The sequence below is a fragment of the Ictalurus punctatus genome, chromosome 1 (assembly GCF_001660625.3).
Source record: "Ictalurus punctatus breed USDA103 chromosome 1, Coco_2.0, whole genome shotgun sequence".
Taxonomy (NCBI): domain Eukaryota; kingdom Metazoa; phylum Chordata; class Actinopteri; order Siluriformes; family Ictaluridae; genus Ictalurus; species Ictalurus punctatus.
The window spans coordinates 5,271,551-5,290,175 of NC_030416.2; the positions used below are offsets into that span (position 1 = coordinate 5,271,551).

The window sequence follows — 18,625 nt, forward strand, 5'->3', positions numbered from 1 at the left end:
AGCGACTACAAGGACATGCGACCCCCGGAGGATGCTTCTCCAATGATGAGATGGTGGGGAACACAGGTCCGGTACGAAGCTGCTGTGTACGAAGCTGCCGTCAACGGGGGGTTCTGCTATCCTAGAACTCTCAAGTCAGTGGCAGACAGGATGAGAAGATGTGAAGATCCATACCCTGGGTGTACGTGCTAGCCTAACCTCTCCCCAAAGGGTGGCTCTCTACAGTACGTAAAGTGCTTGAGCTGAAGACAACCAGCATACAGAGAGATATTGCATACAACAGACTGTCAAGTATTGTTATAAAATGTTTGTGATATGATGCAATCAGGCACAGAAAAGTATAATGGTGCTGCCGAGCACATGGTGCTGGCAGGGTGGGAATTTTTCCTCATAAGAGGTTTTTTCGCCCACCCCTGACTGCGAAAGACTGGGGTTTGGGTTTTGAGGGGAAGCAAGAATCTGCAGGTCCCGACAAATACAAAACTGTGGGCTGACAGGCCTAGTTGAGAAAAATAGGGACGTGTAGATCAAGTAGTTAGTTACTGTAGTGGCCACTCATACGTACGGCAGTAGTAGTAATGAATGATTAGGGGAACTCAGTTAATCACACTTATAATCGATGTAGGCAAACAAAGTATAATCAAGGTAGTTAGATTCGAAATATATATATATATATATATATATATATATATATATATATATATATATATATATATATATATATATATATATATATATATATATATATATATATCACACACACATAGTTAAAAGGAGAAGTGGGTTAAGGGTTAAGAGTTATGGCTAGGTACATCTACACATGTCCGGCAAGTGGATGTAGGCGGGTCCTAAGGCCCATTCTCCAGCTGCCAATCTACTATGAGACCCCGGGGCGCACAACACTAGCACGTCTCCCACCAGGTCTACAAAACCTCCTCAGCTCCTGTTCGGATCAGTGTTGCGTAGAAGTGGTTAATGTAAGGGACCCATTTGAGTACGGGGACGGGCGCAAGGATTATGGCTTCGTTAGAGTAATCCTCCGACAGCTAGCGGGGGACGGCCATGGGGTGCGGCAGAATCAGTTCCTCCACGCTTAATTAAGGTATTGTATGAGGCTTCATAGCCTCAGAGGGGGAAATGTTGTGGATAAAAAATGTCATAAAATAAACATAAGGGAGGTCCAGATCCAGGTCCAGTAACGGAGAGAGAAGGGACTGACGACGGGCACCGGCACCTAGACATACAGAAGCGGTTTTAGTCAGAGGTGGATAGAGTGGTGAAACACTTTAAAGATCTTTATGGGTTGTTAGTCAAAAAGTCGAAAGAAGTGTACGAGCTGAGGAGTGCTAAACACACACACACACACACACACACACACACACTCGTACAGTCAAGGGCGGGCAAGTAGACACAACACACACACACTCTCTCGTTCACATACACATACATGAATAACTTTAATAATATCTTATAGTAATAGAGAAACTCTATAAAAAAAAAAACAGAATAGTAGGATATGCAGGACAGTAAAACTGTAATGATATTAAGAAGTTGGAAGTACAGTAAACCGTTTTTCAAGTAGTATAAAAATATATAAAATAAGAAATATAGTGCAAATATGAAAATGAATTATAAACGAGAAATACAGGAAAAATATAACTTACTCATGATTCAGATGATGAAGATTCTCGTCTCGCAAGGAAAGCCTTAATTTTTAGAGAACCATGAAGAGAGCCAGTTATAAGGGTGGGTCAAACTGCCCCCCCCCCCCCCCGAGATAACGATAAGACCAAGGTCCCTCCCGGTTGTTTAGTCGTCTTGTCTACGTCATTTTATTTCCCTAGGTAATTGAGAATCCTGTTTTTTGATTCTCTGGGTAATTCAAAACTCTGGGTTTTTATTTTCTGGGTTATTAGAAATGCCTGGGTTCTGATTCTATGTGTAAGTGAAATAGGCCTTTTCTGGAAACATATGGGTTATCTAGTGTGTAAATACAGTATAAATACTGGAGCTTAAGCTCAGGGTAGGGGGATCACTTCTGAGAATTCTCATCGGTGTGGATCTCGTGTGGTGGAATGGAACAATAAAGCTGGACCCTTGCTTCTTCTCACTCATGGCTGGTGTATTTTTTCTATCTCCAACTGGGCTCAGAGGTAGATGTGAGTATTGGCTTCTAAGTTGAGTTTTAAATGTTTTTGGGTAATAGGCTAAATTTGAGCCAACAACTGTAAGATTTGTCTCAAACATTCCAAAATGTGGAAGACCTGAAAGGCTCTGAAAACCTTCCCTATGCGCTGTATAATTAACATCTACCCCTTGTACATTAAGGAAACCCAAGCCATGAACAAATATGTTGAGGAGGCTCTGAAACATGGGTACATTTGCCCCTCAACATCACCTGCATTAGCCAACTTATTCTTTGTCTAAAAGAAAGAGGATGGATTATGGCTATGCAAAGACTATTGAGGTTTAACAGTTACTCAATTGGAATGGAACACCAGTGTACTGTGAGAAAGAGGTAATGTTCCCACCCTGATAGTAAATGCTGCTTACATTATTCTGTATTTCTTTAAAAGGTAATGGATTCTGTACACAAAAACATTTTAGTGTCCAGTTATAAATGTGCAGGACAATAAGTGATTTATGGCTAATTTTGAAGAATGGCAGTGTGTGTGGTGCTCCATTACTCGAATGATAGATCAATTGTTTTGGAGGTGTTAACCGAGAGCCCTATACTGTTGCAAGTTCTGGCAACTATGGCATCCCGTGGAGAGAAAGCCACAAGAATATACTTGTATCCTTATCAGTATGCTTGAAACCTCCTGGTGTTGAACAGGCTCCCATTCATAGGGAAGCTCCTTGTGGGGAAGATGGATGACGCATAAGCATGAGATGTTGAAGAGGACAGGAGCCAGGACATACCGCTGTTTCGCTCATGAGTTGACAGAAAAGAGTTACATGACCTCCTGTGATCATGTGATTTATCAAATTTAAACAGAACATTCCAAAAGAACTTACTGGTAACAGTGTTGATTGATTTGGAGAGGTTGATACAGTCTTTAATGACAGTTGGTGTTGTTCCCAGCACTTTTCCTGAGGTTGCCATACAGCATTCTTTATGCAAATATAATGTAGCCTCTTCCTGTCGGTCTTTTACAATTATAGAGGTAGTTGTGAACACACACACACCCACACACACACCAGTTTTGTGTTAGAAATGATAAAACAGAAAATTCACTCGTGTTAAAACCATAAGTCAAAAAACTTAATTTTGTGTGTGTGTGTGTGTGTGTGTGTGTGTGTGTGTGTGTTTATTTACTCCACCTCCTGCTCTAAAAATTATTTTAACTAAACCAGTCGACCCAGTTCAAGTAAAAGTGAAACTGCATTTAGTGACGATAGTACTGTAAAAGTTTTGAGGAGAAAAATACAGTAAGTATCTAAATCTAAAGCTATAATATGTGAATGTTATGAATCTACACTAGATGAACAGTTTAGTTGATTTTTACTGAAGTTGTAACTTACACAGTTTACTGTAGGACTTGATATACCTGTAAGTGAACCGTGTGATGATACAGAGTTAGATTTAACACACCCATGTTGGACTGCAGTAAACACGTCTACAAAATGTTCTACAAATGTAGTAAAAATGAAACTACAGAAAGTAATGTAGTAGAATTAATGTAACTATTTTGTCAGTTTGAGTCAGAGATTAAACTGAATTTAATCTAATCTGTGTGTGTGTGTGTGTGTGTGTGTGTGTGTGTGTGTGTGTGTGTGTGTGTGTGTGTGTGTGTTTTCATGTTTATAAGTGTAAAACATGACCTCCAAAATGAGTGTCTCTGGGGAACAGGACACAAAGAAAGACAAGAGGTAAGTGAAGGGTGACTCAGGAAACGTAACAAAACATAAACTTGAGGTGGTCTTCAAAATGTTGTTAAAGTCATTGCAGCAAGATAAAATTTCAGATATTGTGAAATTATAAGTGGATGTTTGTCAATTATATACTTATGATATACAGTATATAAGTATATTTAAGTTCATGACTTGGACATGACGTGCTTACACAACACCCCCATCACCTACATTCCTATAATTCATTCATCTTCAGCAACCACTTTACCCTGTATTAACCTGTATTTATAAATATTTACTATATATGTGGACAATTTCATTTCAATACATTTACCTCAGTTAAAATGTTGCACAAACAACTGCAGATATCTGCATTTTATCCCAGTTATAGTCAGACTGTTGCTGCCACTCATCTTTATATCCATACATTAATTTTTTTTAAAATACTTTTTAAAGGCACTTTTCCTAACTGTATACAAGTAAATTTTAGTCTATGTAAATTCTATTTTATGTCATGGACAGTAAAAATGACTACATATCGTACTGTGTATGGGTGACAAATAAAATTTGAATATCAGTATTTTGTATAATGTCCACAATATCATTCTAAAAAACTGCAATGCCTCCTCACAGGAGAACCTGTGCTTTCCTAAGACCCTAAGGTTACCTCCAATGTCTGGCACCCTGGCGCCTGGTATACTGTACACCTAACTAAGGCTGCTGCAGCCCCCTAAAGGCCTAGCTCAGTAGGTGTTCACTGAAGAGAGCAAACTGTTGGACCCATGAAATGGAGAGAACTGCTGCTCCCATGGGCAAGCCTTAGCATTAGCTTTGCCTTTGTAACTAAGCTACAGAGTTTAGTCATTCAGTGTGCTGTAAGGGGTCTAATGCCAGAGTTGGTGGTTTACTACCTTTGCTTAAACCACCCAGACTTTCCCCTACCAAAACAATGCTGCTCTCACTCTTGCTAGACTTTAGTGTCTAGAAGTGCATCTCTGATGCGGCATTCTTCTCCATCAGAATGCTAACTAATCTACACTGATCAACAATATCAGCTATTAGCTATTAGTTTCTGGAAAGAGCCTATGTTTGCAGTCTGTAAATGAAAAAAAGTGTTATTTGAAAAAAGAAATGGAAGTGAAAGAGAGAGAGAAAAAAATAATGCAAACAATAATGATGCAGAATAGTGAAGAATTTATTGATGGTAAAAATGTTTAAATGCTGAAACAGGCAAGAATCTCCTGGGAAATGATTCAAAGAAAGGAACTACATCACAGGAACTTAATGATATCTCCAAGTCAGCATATGTATAATGGTATAACAACATACCATTATATGAGAGACATCTAATTAAACTCCAGACATAGCAAACTCATGGTGAAAATTAATTTGAGCTTTATTAGCAGCTTTAACATCTCTCTCTCTCTCTCTCTCTCTCTCTCTCTCTCTCTCGCATGAAGAAATAATAAGCACAAGATATGCAACAGTAACCCTTTCCCCACAGCAGACTCCCACTAAACCCCACCCACACCTGCCACAACCATCAAACCAGTTACATTACAGAGAAACAAAGAAAAACTGTGTAATGATGATAAAAATTCATGATTCATGAGGTATTTAGTGTTTGTGGTGTGTGTTTAGTCTAATTCAGGGTAAGAATTTTGACTCTCCTGAGCCCAGCTGTGTGTCCATGAAGAGTGATGAGTCAATAGACCCACCACCATTGTTTGGAGACAGAAATTCTGCTACTGAATTTAGGTAAGGATAAATTGCAGAAGGAATCATTGAGCAAGTAAGGGTAAGCATGTATTCCATAGTCATGAATTGTGCACATCATGAAAAGGCAACATCAAAAAAAAAAAAAAAAAAAACAATTGTATTATTTAAATGGTTATTAATTTAAATAATGGTTATTAATTTCAATTGTATAATTTAAATGGTTCTCATGCTTAATTGCTTCATTTTAATTAAATGGTTCTCATGCTTGTTATAATTTCAGCTATTGACTCTGTCATGTGGATTTTGCCTTGACTTAAGATGCCAGTTATGTGTTGTATACCACACTAAGTGTTCTACTTCTATTTGGTTCAACAACATTTTGCTCTAGTCTGATTCAGGGTAAGAGATTAGATTCACCTGAACCCAGCAGTGTGTCTATGAAGAGTGATGAGTCAATAGATCCACCACCATTGTTCTCAGACACAGACAGATCTACTAATCTGAGGTCAGTATAGACTTATTATAATGGCGATGTGTCTCACTCCTAGTCCCACCTTATTAAACTGTATTAACTGTATAACTGTATTATGTTTTTATAAATAAAAGAAAGAAAGAAAATGTAATGAATAAGCAATTATATGTGATAGTGTTAAATATCTATAAAAAAAAATGTATTATGCAATAAAATCTTCTCAGTGTTTTATTTGTTCACAGACCACAAAGCAGGACAAAGAAATCAAAAATAATTTGCACAGATGAGTTGGAGGCTGTATTTACGGTGAGTGTGTGTGTATAACTTTTCTTTATATTTCAGTAATCTACCAGTAATAGAAATGTATCTCTCAGAATCATGTATATCCCTCTGATAAATGACATTGTTTGAGCTTTTATTATAAACTTTATTTCTATCCAGGAGCTGGAGCACAAAGTCGTCACTCTGTTAAGGAATGAGCTGAAGAGATTTAAGAAGCTCCTGAGTCCAGATTACCCAGTATGCTCTGATAGGAAGGTGGAAGATGAGGAGGATCAGAGCAGTGTCAGAGAGGGAGTGCTGAAGATCACACTACACTTCCTGAATAAGATGAACCACACAGATCTCGCTGACACACTGCAGAACAGTAAGAGTTCATGGGTTTATAACATCAATTTAGTAATCAAGATATATCATCAGCAGATCAATATATCAGTATTGACATTAAATATGATATGCACATAATTGTATTCTTCTTTTTATTAGAACTCACCTGTGGTAGTCAAAAACTCAAATCCAGTCTGAGTAAGACATGTAAAAGAATTAACGAAGGAATCTCACAGCCTGGAAGCTCAGCACTTCTGAATGAGATCTACACAGAGCTCTACATCACAGAGGGTTGGAGAGGAGACGTCAATAATGAACATGAGGTGAGACAGATTGAGACAGCGTCCAGGAGACCAGCAGCACAGGAGACACCCATCAAATGTAATGACCTCTTTAAAGACAAGTCCATCAGAAGAGTGCTGACTAAAGGAATTGCTGGAATTGGAAAAACAGTCTCTGTGCAGAAGTTCATTCTGGACTGGGCTGAAGGAAAAGCAAATCAGGACATCATCTTCATGTTTCCACTTCCCTTTAGAGAGCTGAATCTGATGAAGCAGAAAAATCTCAGTCTGATGGATCTCCTTCATCACTTTTTCCCAGAAATAAAAGAATTACGATTAATAGACTATGAGATCAACAAAGTCCTGTTCATCTTTGATGGTCTGGATGAGTGTCGACTTCCTCTAAATTTCCAGAAGAATGAGAGATTGTGTGATGTAACAGAGTCAGCCTCAGTGAATGTGCTGCTGACAAACCTCATCAAGGGCAATCTGCTTCCCTCTGCTCTCCTCTGGATAACCTCTCGACCAGGAGCAGCCAATCAGATCCCTCCTGAGTGTGTAGACCTGGTAACAGAGGTACGAGGGTTCAGTGATCCTCAGAAAGAGGAGTATTTCAGGAAGAGGATCAGGTATCAGAGCTTGTCCAATCAAGTCATCACGCACATGAAGTCTTCAAGAAGCCTGTACATCATGTGCCACATCCCAGTCTTCTGCTGGATCTCAGCCACTGTTCTAGAGAGAATGTTGGGTGACGCAGAGAGTGGAGAGATCCCCAAGTCTCTGACTCAAATGTTCACACACTTCCTAATCATTCAGATCAAACACAAGGACCAAAAGTACCATCAGAAATGTGACCCTGATCCTCAGCAGACCAGAGAGAGTATCCTGGCACTGGGAAAACTGGCTTTCCAACAGCTGGAGAAGGGAAACCTGATCTTCTATGAGGAAGACCTAAGAGAGTGTGGTATTGATGTCAGAGAAGTTTCCGTGTACTCAGGAGTGTGTACCCAAATCTTCAGAGAGGAGTTTGGGATTCATCTGGGGAAGGTGTTCAGCTTTGTACATCTGAGTGTTCAGGAGTTTCTGGCTGCTTTATACACATTTCTCTCCTTCATCAGCAGAAATCTAACAGAACACCAATCCACTGATCTGTCTGATCTTTTCACCAAGTCAAACATGTCTGATTTCCTGAAGAGTGCAGTGAACAAGGCCTTAAAGAGTGAGAATGGACACCTGGACCTGTTCCTCCGCTTCCTTCTGGGTCTCTCCCTGGAGTCCAGTCAGCCTCTCTTACGAGACCTACTGCCCCAGACAGGAAGCAGCTCGCACAACAAACAGGAAACAGTTGAGTACATTAAGGAGAAGATCAGAGAGAATCCATCTCCAGAGAAATCCATCAATCTGTTCCACTGTCTGAATGAACTGAATGATCATTCTCTAGAGCAGGAAGTCCAACATTACCTGAACAGAAGAGATGACTGGTGTCTTAATGGAATCCGTATCTCTCCTGCTCAGTGGTCAGCTCTTGTGTTTGTGTTGCTGAACTCAGAAGAGACTCTGGATGAGTTTGACTTGAGGAAATATGACAGATCAGATGAATGTCTTCTGAGGTTGATACCAGTCATGAAAGCATCAAGAAAGGCAAAGTGAGTAATTTTTATTTCATAAATGTTTTATTATTTTGTTGTAACTCTAATGAATTCCATGTGCAGAACAACCTGACACGAAGCGGAGTGCATTAAAATGGTGTAGCTCACACCTAGCCATGAACTATCCCACTTATACCATGGTCACTTGCCAGCACTGACAAGTTAAAGCTGTTATTGATGTTTGCAGTGCAACATCTGACTGAAAGGATTAATTTTCATTAGTTATTTTATTTACGGGTCGTTAGATCTAGAATTCTGTCTGCTCTAAATCATATACAGAGATAAAGTAGTATGATAAGATAACAGTTATTTAAAGGAATTATAATAAATAGTTATTAGAGAGAGAGAGAGAGAGAGAGAGACTGCACGTGTGTGAATTACCTGCATCTGTGCCAGGTCTCTAATAATAATGAAACTGTGAGTTTAACTACCGTATGAAATTGTAACTGTATGTTACTATGGTTACAGGTGTTTATAGGCATGGGCATTAATTTAGAACTGTGATTAAACCGACTGGAACTACCTGTGCACTACATTTTGAACACATAATTTCCAGCCAGTCAGAATCGAGACAGACCATGGTATAAAATTATATATATATTATCCCCATATATTAGTATATATTATACTCATTTTTTAAGATAAGATAATACTTTATTAATCCCCAGATGGAGAAATTAGGATGCATAATAATAATAATAATAATAATAATAATAATAATAATAATAATAAACATTTAATAATAAATGTGCATATACATAGTTTTATGTGTGAACAGTGTATGCACGCTTCTATGCATTGAATGGGATTTGTTACTACTGACCATGAGTATACTTTTTACTGGTGGTATATTAATATGTAATAGTAGGTAAACTGATTAGCTTCTATCCCAGTTATTGTCAATCAAATCAGCTTAACTGAGAGAGTAATTACTGATTTCAGTGCTCACAGGGTACAGACAGATGACCATCAGAATGTAAAGTAAAATTGTATACAAGGAAGATTTAAAGATTGATTAGGATTATGCCATATTTGAAGTTTTGGCTCATGCAGCTTTGTGGATGGAGGAATGTTTTATAGCACCATTGAAAACTATGCTGAGAGTGAAGTTCAGATTCCTCCATGCAGATCATGTTTGTGGAAGCAACCCTAGGGAGTACAACAGTTCAGCACCACTCAGCTGTCTCAGCTAATCCTTCCTGCATGTCTTTAGTGGGGGGTTTATTTTGCCTTTCTGTAGCATACACGGATCACTGATCTTCTTAACTGCCATTTCTTAGTAACATTCTGGACAGTCACAATTGTAAACAGAAAGCATGTTGATGTCTTTTCATAAATGTCTGCTTTGTAGGCATCAATTACATTTTCAGATCCTCATTGCATCAGAGGAGCCCATGGTTGTTGAGTGTTAGCAGAATGGTTGAACAGTCAGAGAATTTCTTACACTCTGAAACTGTTATTTCCGATCATAATTCTTGTCCTTATTAATAAGTCGGTTAAGACTCAAGTTAATTTAGTTCTGAAACTATACAACTGAAAAGATATCCAAACTTTTACTCATGCAACAGTTAGCATTACTAATTCTTTCAAATATAAAGTACAGTAACTTTTTACAACAAAATATGTCAACTTTTGCATACAACTGTAGAATTGTAATAATATTTTTGTTTTTAAGAAGTTAGTGTTCTGATATGTCATCATTTCTCTCCCAGCCTGTCTCAGTGTATAGTCACAGAGGAAATCTGTAGAGTTCTGTCCTCAGTTCTCGGTTCATCCTCCTCTAGTCTGAGAGAACTGGACCTTAGTCGCAATTATGAACTGCAGGATTCAGGCGTGAAGCTGCTCTCTGCTGGACTGGAGAATCCACACTGTACACTGGAGATACTGAAGTAAAATCACTTTTACTCTTAAATATTTTTTTTTTAATTGGTGCAACTGAGTTCTTGTTTCATCCAAATACAGTGAGGGGAAAAAAGTATTTGATCCCCTGCTGATTTTGTACGTTTGCCCACTGACAAAGAAATGATCAGTCTATAATTTTAATGGTAGATTTATTTGAACAGTGAGAGACACAATAACGACAAAAAAATCCAGAAAAACGCATGTCAAAAATGTTATAAATTGATTTGCATTTTAATGAGGGAAATAAGTATTTGACCCCTCTGCAAAACATGACAGTACTTGGTGGCAAAACCCTGGTTGGCAATCACAGAGGTCAGACGTTTCTTGTAGTTGGCCACCAGGTTTGCACACATCTCAGGAGGGATTTTGTCCCACTCCTCTTTGCAGATCTTCTCCAAGTCATTAAGGTTTCGAGGCTGACGATCGGCAACTCGAACCTTCAGCTCCCTCCACAGATTTTCTATGGGATTAAGGTCTGGAGACTGGCTAGGCCACTCCAGGACCTTAATGTGCTTCTTCTTGAGCCACTCCTTTGTTGCCTTGGCCGTGTGTTTTGGGTCATTGTCATGCTGGAATACCCATCCACGACCTATTTTCAATGCCCTGGCTGAGGGAAGGAGGTTCTCAACCAAGATTTGATGGTACATGGCCCCGTCCATCGTCCCTTTGATGCGGTGAAGTTGTCCTGTCCCCTTAGCAGAAAAACACCCCCAAAGCATAATGTTTCCATCTCCATGTTTGACGGTAGGGATGGTGTTCTTGGGGTTATAGGCAGCATTCACCAAACACGGCGAGTTGAGTTGATGCCAAAGAGCTCCATTTTGGTCTCATATGACCACAACACTTTCACCCAGTTGTCCTCTGAATCATTCAGATGTTCATTGGCAAACTTCAGACGTGCATGTATATGTGCTTTCTTGAGCAGGGGGACCTTGCGGGTGCTGCAGGATTTCAGTCCTTCACGGCGTAGTGTGTTACCAATTGTTTTCTTGGTGACTATGGTCCCAGCTGCCTTGAGATCATTGACAAGATCCTCCCGTGTAGATCTGGGCTGATTCCTCACTGTTCTCATGATCATTGCAACTCCACGAAGTGAGATCTTGCATGGAGCCCCAGGCCGAGGGAGATTGACAGTTCTTTTGTGTTTCTTCCATTTGCGAATAATCGCACCAACTGTTGTCACCTTCTCACCAAGCTGCTTGGCAATGGTCTTGTAGCCCATTCCAGACTTGTGTAGGTCTTGTCTCTGACATCCTTGGAGAGCTCTTTGGTCTTGGCCATGGTGGAGAGTTTGTAATCTGATTGATTGATGGCTTCTGTGGACAGGTGTCTTTTATACAGGTAACAAGCTGAGATTAGGAGCACTCCCTTTAAGAGTGTGCTCCTAATCTCAGCTCGTTACCTGTATAAAAGACACCTGGGAGCCAGAAATCTTTCTGATTGAGAGGGGGTCAAATACTTATTTCCCTCATTCAAATGCAAATCAATGTATAACATTTTTGACATGCATTTTTCTGGATTTTCTTGTTGTTATTCTGTCTCTCACTGTTCAAATAAACCTACCATTAAAATTATAGACTGATCATTTCTTTGTCAGAGGGCAAACGTACAAAATCAGCAGGGGATCAAATACTTTTTTCCCTCACTGTAAGTTCTTGTTGAGATATGAGCTTCTGTGTATGTCTCCCTGTGTCTGTCTGGGTTTTCTCCAGGTTCTCTGGTTGGATTTGTTTAGATAAATTGCCCCTATGTGTGAATGGCTGTGTGAATGTACAGTATCTCACAAAAGTGAGTACACCCCTCACATTTTTGTAAATATTTGATTATAACTTTTAATGTGAACACTGAAGAAATGACACTTTGCTACAATGTAAAGTAGTGAGTGTACAGCTTGTATAACAGTGTAAATTTGCTGTCCCCTCAAAATAACTCAACACACAGCCATTAATGTCTATACCGCTGGCAACAAAAGTGAATACACCCCTAAGTGAAAATGTCCAAATTGGGCCCAAAGTGTCAATATTTTGTGTGGCCACCATTATTTTCCAGCAATGCCTTAACCCTCTTGGGCATGGAGTTCACCAGAGCTTCACAGGTTGCCACTGGAGTCCTCTTCCACTCCTCCATGATGACATCACGGAGCTGGTGGAAGTTAGAGACCTTGTGCTCCTCCACCTTCCGTTTGAGGATGCCCCACAGATGCTCAATCTGGAGACATGCGTGGACAGTCCATCATGTTCACCTTCAGCTTCTTTACCAAGGCAGTGGTCGTCTTGGAGGTGTGTTTGGGGTCGTTATCATGCTGGAATATTGCCCTGTGGCCCAGTCTCCAAAGGGAGGGGATCATGCTCTGCTTCAGTATGTCACAGTACATGTTGGCATTCAGGGTTCACTCAATGAACTGTAGCTCCCCAGTGCCTGCAGCACTCATGCAGCCCCAGACCATGACATTCCCACCACCATGCTTGACTGTAGGCAAGACACACTTGTCTTTGTACTCCTCACCTGGTTTCCGCCACACACGCTTGACACCATCTGAACCAAATAAGTTTATCTTGGTCTCATCAGACCACAGGACATGGTTCCAGTAATCTATGTCTTTAGTCTGCTTGTCTTAAGCAAACTTTTTGTGGGCTTTCTTGTGCATCATCTTTAGAAGAGGCTTCCGTCTGGGACGACAGCCATGCAGACCAATTCGATGCAGGATGCAGTGTGCGGCGTATGGTCTGAGTACTGACAGGCTGACCCCCACCCCTTCAACCTCCGCAGCAATGCTGACAGCACTCATACGTCTATTTCCCAAAGACAACCTCTGGATATGATGCTGAGCACATGCACTCAACTTCTTTGGTCGACCATGGCGAGGCCTATTCTGAGTGGAACCTGTCCTGTTAAACCGCTGTATGGTCTTGGCCACTGTGCTGCAGCTCAGTGTCAGGGTCTTGGCAATCTTCTTATGGCCTAGGCCATCTTTATGTAGAGCAACAATTCTTTTTTTCAGATCCTCAGAGAGTTCTTTGCCATGAGGTGCCATGTTGAACTTCCAGTGACCAATATGAGGGAGTCTGAGAGCGATGACACCAAATTTAACACACCTGGTCCCCATTCACACCTGAGACCTTGTAACACTAACAAGTCACATGACAGCGGGGAGGGAAAATGGCTAATTGGGCACAATTTGGACATTTTCACTTAGGGGTGTACTCACTTTTGTTGCCAGCGGTATAGACATTAATGGCTGTGTGTTGAGTTATTTTGAGGGGACAGCAAATTTACACTGTTATACAAGCTGTACACTCACTACTTTACATTGTAGCAAAGTCTCATTTCTTCAGTGTTGTCAGATGAAAATATATAATCAAATATTTACAAAAATGTGAGGGGTGTATACACTTTTGTGAGATACTGTATGTAAATGGTGCCGTGTGATGGACTGGTGTCTCATTCAGGTTATATTCCCATCTCACACCCAGTGAGCCTGGGTAGGCTCCAGATCCACCAGGACCCTATTCAGAGTAAAGCAGTTACAGAAAGTAACAGCAAATATGCAGAATTAGCCAGAATCAGCCAAGATACTGAATGTTGAAAATTTCAACACAAAAACAACAACGAAAACAACCTCATATCCAAATTAACTCCAGAAGGCCTTGCCAATCTCCTGACCTGAATCCCACTGCAACTTTATGGAGGAATTTGAAATTACAAATCCATCAGTCCCCCATGACCTGGGGTAATTAATGAGTACACAAAGCTAATTACTTCTTACTGTAGATGTCTTGAAGCTGTGACTGCCAACAACAGCTTTGTACTAATTAGTACTAAAAGTACTAATGTTCATTTGTTGTGCATGCTTATGAAAACTTATATTTTGTTCATATTTATGTGCACAAAGTTAAGACCTTATGTGTGTAAAGTCGAAGTGTTTATATGCACTGGAATAGAGGGTATGCATGTGATGTCATGGTAGCCGGAACTCGTCACGGCCTTCAGACTTTGCTTAGTGTATTTCCCCAGCATCAAAATCATGTACATATAAATGTCGGGAACACCGATTTCTGGACACATGCCAATATCCATGGACCACAGGTTCTTGGGCAAGCTGTAAGGGTCATTGTCGAGTGCAACTGCCTTTAATTTAAGCTGATAATCGTTAGTTATACTAGCGTTTTTGCAGCTTCCCCTATTAAAGCCAGCCATTTTGCTGGATGTTTTGCCACTCAGTCCGGCCGAGGGGGTGTTTTCCGGCAGGAAAGTGACATCAATGCATATAAATGCTGATAAATGCTGTACACACACACACATTCAGGCATCAGTGTTCTGATGTATCATAATTTCTCTCCCAGTCTGCGTGAGTGTATGCTCACAGAGGAAAGCTGTAAAGTTCTGTCCTCAGTTCTCAGCTCAAACTCCTCCAGACTGAGAGAACTGGACCTGAGTTATAATAAATTGCGGAATTCAGGAGTGAAACTGCTCTCTGCAGGACTGCAGAATCCACACTGTACACTGGAGAAACTGAGGTCAGATCATCACTTTCACACTGTGGATCCTGTATTTCTGTCATATGGCTATTTTAAATTACATTTTGTCTATTGATGAGCATAATTTTAATCAAGCAGCACTAATAAAGCAAAATTGTTGTGTGTTTTTGTTTGTGTGTCTGTGTGTGTGTGTGTGTGTGTGTGTGTACAGTTTGGTAGGCTGCAGTATTACAGGTGAAGGCTTTGTTGCTCTGGATTCAGCTCTGAGGTCAAACCCCTTATCACACCTGCGAGAACTTGATGTGTACTGGAATGAACCAGGAGAATCAGGAATTAAGCTGCTCTCTGATCTACTGAAGGATCCACACTGTAAACTGGAGAAACTACAGTGAGTTACTGATTTACTGTCTTTTTTTACTCCCTCACACACACGTGTGAGTATTCATTGTGGTTATATCTTTGCATGTAGAATAAACTCGGTGTTGTACTATTTCATTTAATCATCCATTAGTTGATCATTTACTTTGTGTATTTGTACTATAAACACAGGAAATGCTTAATTTTTCTTTTTAAGATTCTACACTCACACACACAGTATGATGTGTTTGGGTGAGTGTTTCACTATAAATGTTTGAGTGATTCTTGCCTTTTCCCCTTCATGTACAGGTTGGAACAGTTTTTTTGTCTTAGACGCAGACGATTATGAGGATAAACACAATGCAGTGCAAAGTGTTTTAAAGAACAACTGAAACTTTAATGTTTTACTTTTCTCATTTACTGATAATGAAGTTTTTTCTTTTATATTGTTTTATTCTGGTATATCAGATGGTGCATGTAAGAATGCACCTGTCAGAGCTTTATTTTTCACCCCTGTTTCATGTTTACAAACAATCAGAGATGTAAACCTATAAAGTAAACTTACATCTGTGTAATCTAATATCATGTAGCTACAATATATAAACTGAACAGTAATGAATCTTTTCTTTTTAACAGCAAAACAGAACCTTATTGTACATATCATGTGCCTTTTAATTTAGATTTGTCTCCGTACAAAGCTTTACAATGGGTTTTAACTGAAGAAGTGTACCAATAGATTAAGTTGTATATAATTATAATTTCCTACTGGTGCTGATACAGATGTATAATTTGGGTAATTTTCTTTTGTAAATAATTATGCTTAAATGATTCACATATTAATGCATATTGAATTATCAATTAAAATAAATTCTATTTAAAAATTCAGGCAACCTGATTTTGTGTGTGTGTGTGTGTGTGTGTATTAGATTTTAGTGTGCATATTATATAGTGTAGGTGTTCAGTAATATGAAACGTATAGCATAATATGTTCAATAATTAAGATAATTAGTGTATTTATGTGTGTTGTACAGTTGTTCAACTTCCCTTGTGACCATAAGGATTTAGACATTGAAACATTTTTGAAGACTTAGAATATTTTAAAATGCCCTGTGTTGAGTGACAGATTCAAACTGAAAGTGAAAATATATTATTTTATAACTCTTAGCGAAAGGACATTTTTAATACATTTACTGATCACTAAGAATTTAAGACCAAAAATTTGCTGTGAGAGGCTTTGTATATACCAGCCCTACACACTCACACACACATTCAGATATTAATGTTCTGATATACAGTACAATGGTGCTTGAAAGTTTATGAACACTTTAGAAATTTCTACATATCTACAAAAGTATGATCTAAAACATCATCAGATTTTCACCTGACACTAATTTCACCTTCAAATGAACTGCTAATCCTAGAGGTTCACATACTTTTGCCACTCACAGACTCACAAATATGTAATAATGGATCATTTTCCTCAATAAATAAATGACCAAATATAATATTTTTGACTCATTTGTTTAATTGGGTTCTCTTTCTCTACTGTTGGGACTGGTGTGAAAATCTGATGGTGTTTTAGGTAATATTTATGTGTCACTAATCGTGACGGAGCAGAGATAGGACGGATGCAAGTGCAGGATGAACAGTTGTTTATTTGACAGAGAGACAGGCAGACAAATCCAAAACGTAATCCACAAACATGCAAGAGGTCAGGCGATTGGCAAACAGGCATACATGGGGCAAGGCAGGAATCTAGGTCGTGGTCACGGAAAACAGGGTCGATAAACAAAACAAGAAACGAACTATGACGAGGAACTGGAAGCGGATAATCCAGCGCGAACTAACTCTAAACATGGAACGAGACTGCGATACGAATTTAACTAACTCTAAGATAATCTTCCGCGTTGTGTGCTGGGAGGCGCGCAGTATATATGCGGACATGATCAGCGTCGAAACCGCTAGCAGCTGAGAGCAATTCAGACCCACGTGAAATCCCAGCCAATGACAGAACAGGGAGGAGACAGAAACATAAACAAAACACGCGTGTCCAGATGTCATTACAGTCAACAACGGAAAAGCAGGTGCTCGCGCATTCGCGCTTAGAGTACGCTGCTTCAAGGTGGAATCGTGACAGAGGCATGTTCATCCTGGTGTAAATCTCCTCTGACCTCTGACCTTCCTGCTGCATCCATGTTACAGGCACAGTATTCTGTCATGTTATTGAGAGGCAGGCAGACAAATCCAAAATTACCGGCTGAGACAGTATCAAAAAAAAAGAAGCATAGGTCAAGTGATGAGCAAACAGCTTAGATGGGGAAAAAGACTTCAATCAAAAACAGATGAATAGTCAAGCAAACTCAAAACAATAGAAACAGAGGAAAACTGCTCAGCAAGGATCAAGAAGTGAAACACTGAATGATACTTCACAACATGATGATACAGAAAAATAAGGGTATAAATAGACGTACTAATCAAGGGGGAAAAGGGAACAGCTGCGAGTGATAGACACATGAAGGAAACAGCAAATAACATTACAGGGGCCTAGACAGGACAGAACCCAAAACTTAAACATGTGGTAATGTAAACAAGACATATGTATGCAGAAGAGTGCTTTGCACGCTTCAGCATGCAGCACTCAGAGTTTGGAGGAGATCCATGATAACTTTATGGATATGTTGTATACTTGTTAAATGTCATGTTTTGTGTGTTTACAGATCCCTGAATAATGAATCAAAAATCACTCACAAAAGTAATATGGAGTCCATATTCAAGGTGTGTGTTAACCTTTAACCACTGTTCAGAAATAGCAACAGAACCTTTTTTTAATTCAAGTAATTAAATGGTTATACTCATGTTAACCATTCCAATCTGTTGATTTATCCTGGCTTTATAATAAATGCACCACAAAGCCATTATCCAGTAGCAATAAAATATCAAGCTGAATTTAGCTACTTAAGATACAATGACCATGAAAGTGGAAGACACCTTGAGAGGAAGGAGACTCAAAAGGGAACCCATCCTCATCTGGGTGACGACAATTAGTGCAATTATGAGTCATTACTCATCCATAGCTGTATAATATAGAATCACACAATGCTACATTTGTTGAAAAGATCTTGAATTTGAGCATCAGAATAATATATTTTTATTTCATTAGAATTGTAACTTTAAGTCTATAGTAACTGGGTGAATTTTGCATTGTTCAGTGATTGTTCAACTTGAGTGTGAACTGTTTTATGGCAAGTGCTTGCTTTAGGCTGTCCAAATAAGAATATCCAGAATCATCTTTAGGGTGTCGGTATG

The 18,625-nt window shown here is 39.4% G+C and overlaps 1 protein-coding gene across 2 annotated transcripts; it reads left to right on the forward strand.

Annotated features, from left to right (window-relative positions):
• The first annotated feature begins 732 nt into the window (after nt 1–732).
• Nucleotides 733–16,213, forward strand: LOC108264948 (NLR family CARD domain-containing protein 3). Of its 2 annotated transcripts, none has more exons than XM_053679647.1 (11): nt 733–3,432; nt 3,813–3,873; nt 5,497–5,613; nt 5,963–6,079; nt 6,271–6,352; nt 6,488–6,692; nt 6,812–8,579; nt 10,295–10,471; nt 14,828–15,001; nt 15,174–15,350; nt 15,629–16,213. In XM_053679647.1, exons 2-11 carry the CDS (start codon nt 3,821–3,823, stop codon nt 15,666–15,668), a joined length of 2,910 nt encoding a protein of 969 aa, XP_053535622.1. In that variant the 5' UTR covers nt 733–3,432; nt 3,813–3,820; the 3' UTR covers nt 15,669–16,213. The 2 variants fall into 2 exon arrangements, with proteins under 2 accessions (XP_053535622.1, XP_053535625.1); XM_053679650.1 differs by having other exon boundaries at nt 6,289–6,352.
• Nucleotides 16,214–18,625: the final 2,412 nt, after the last annotated feature.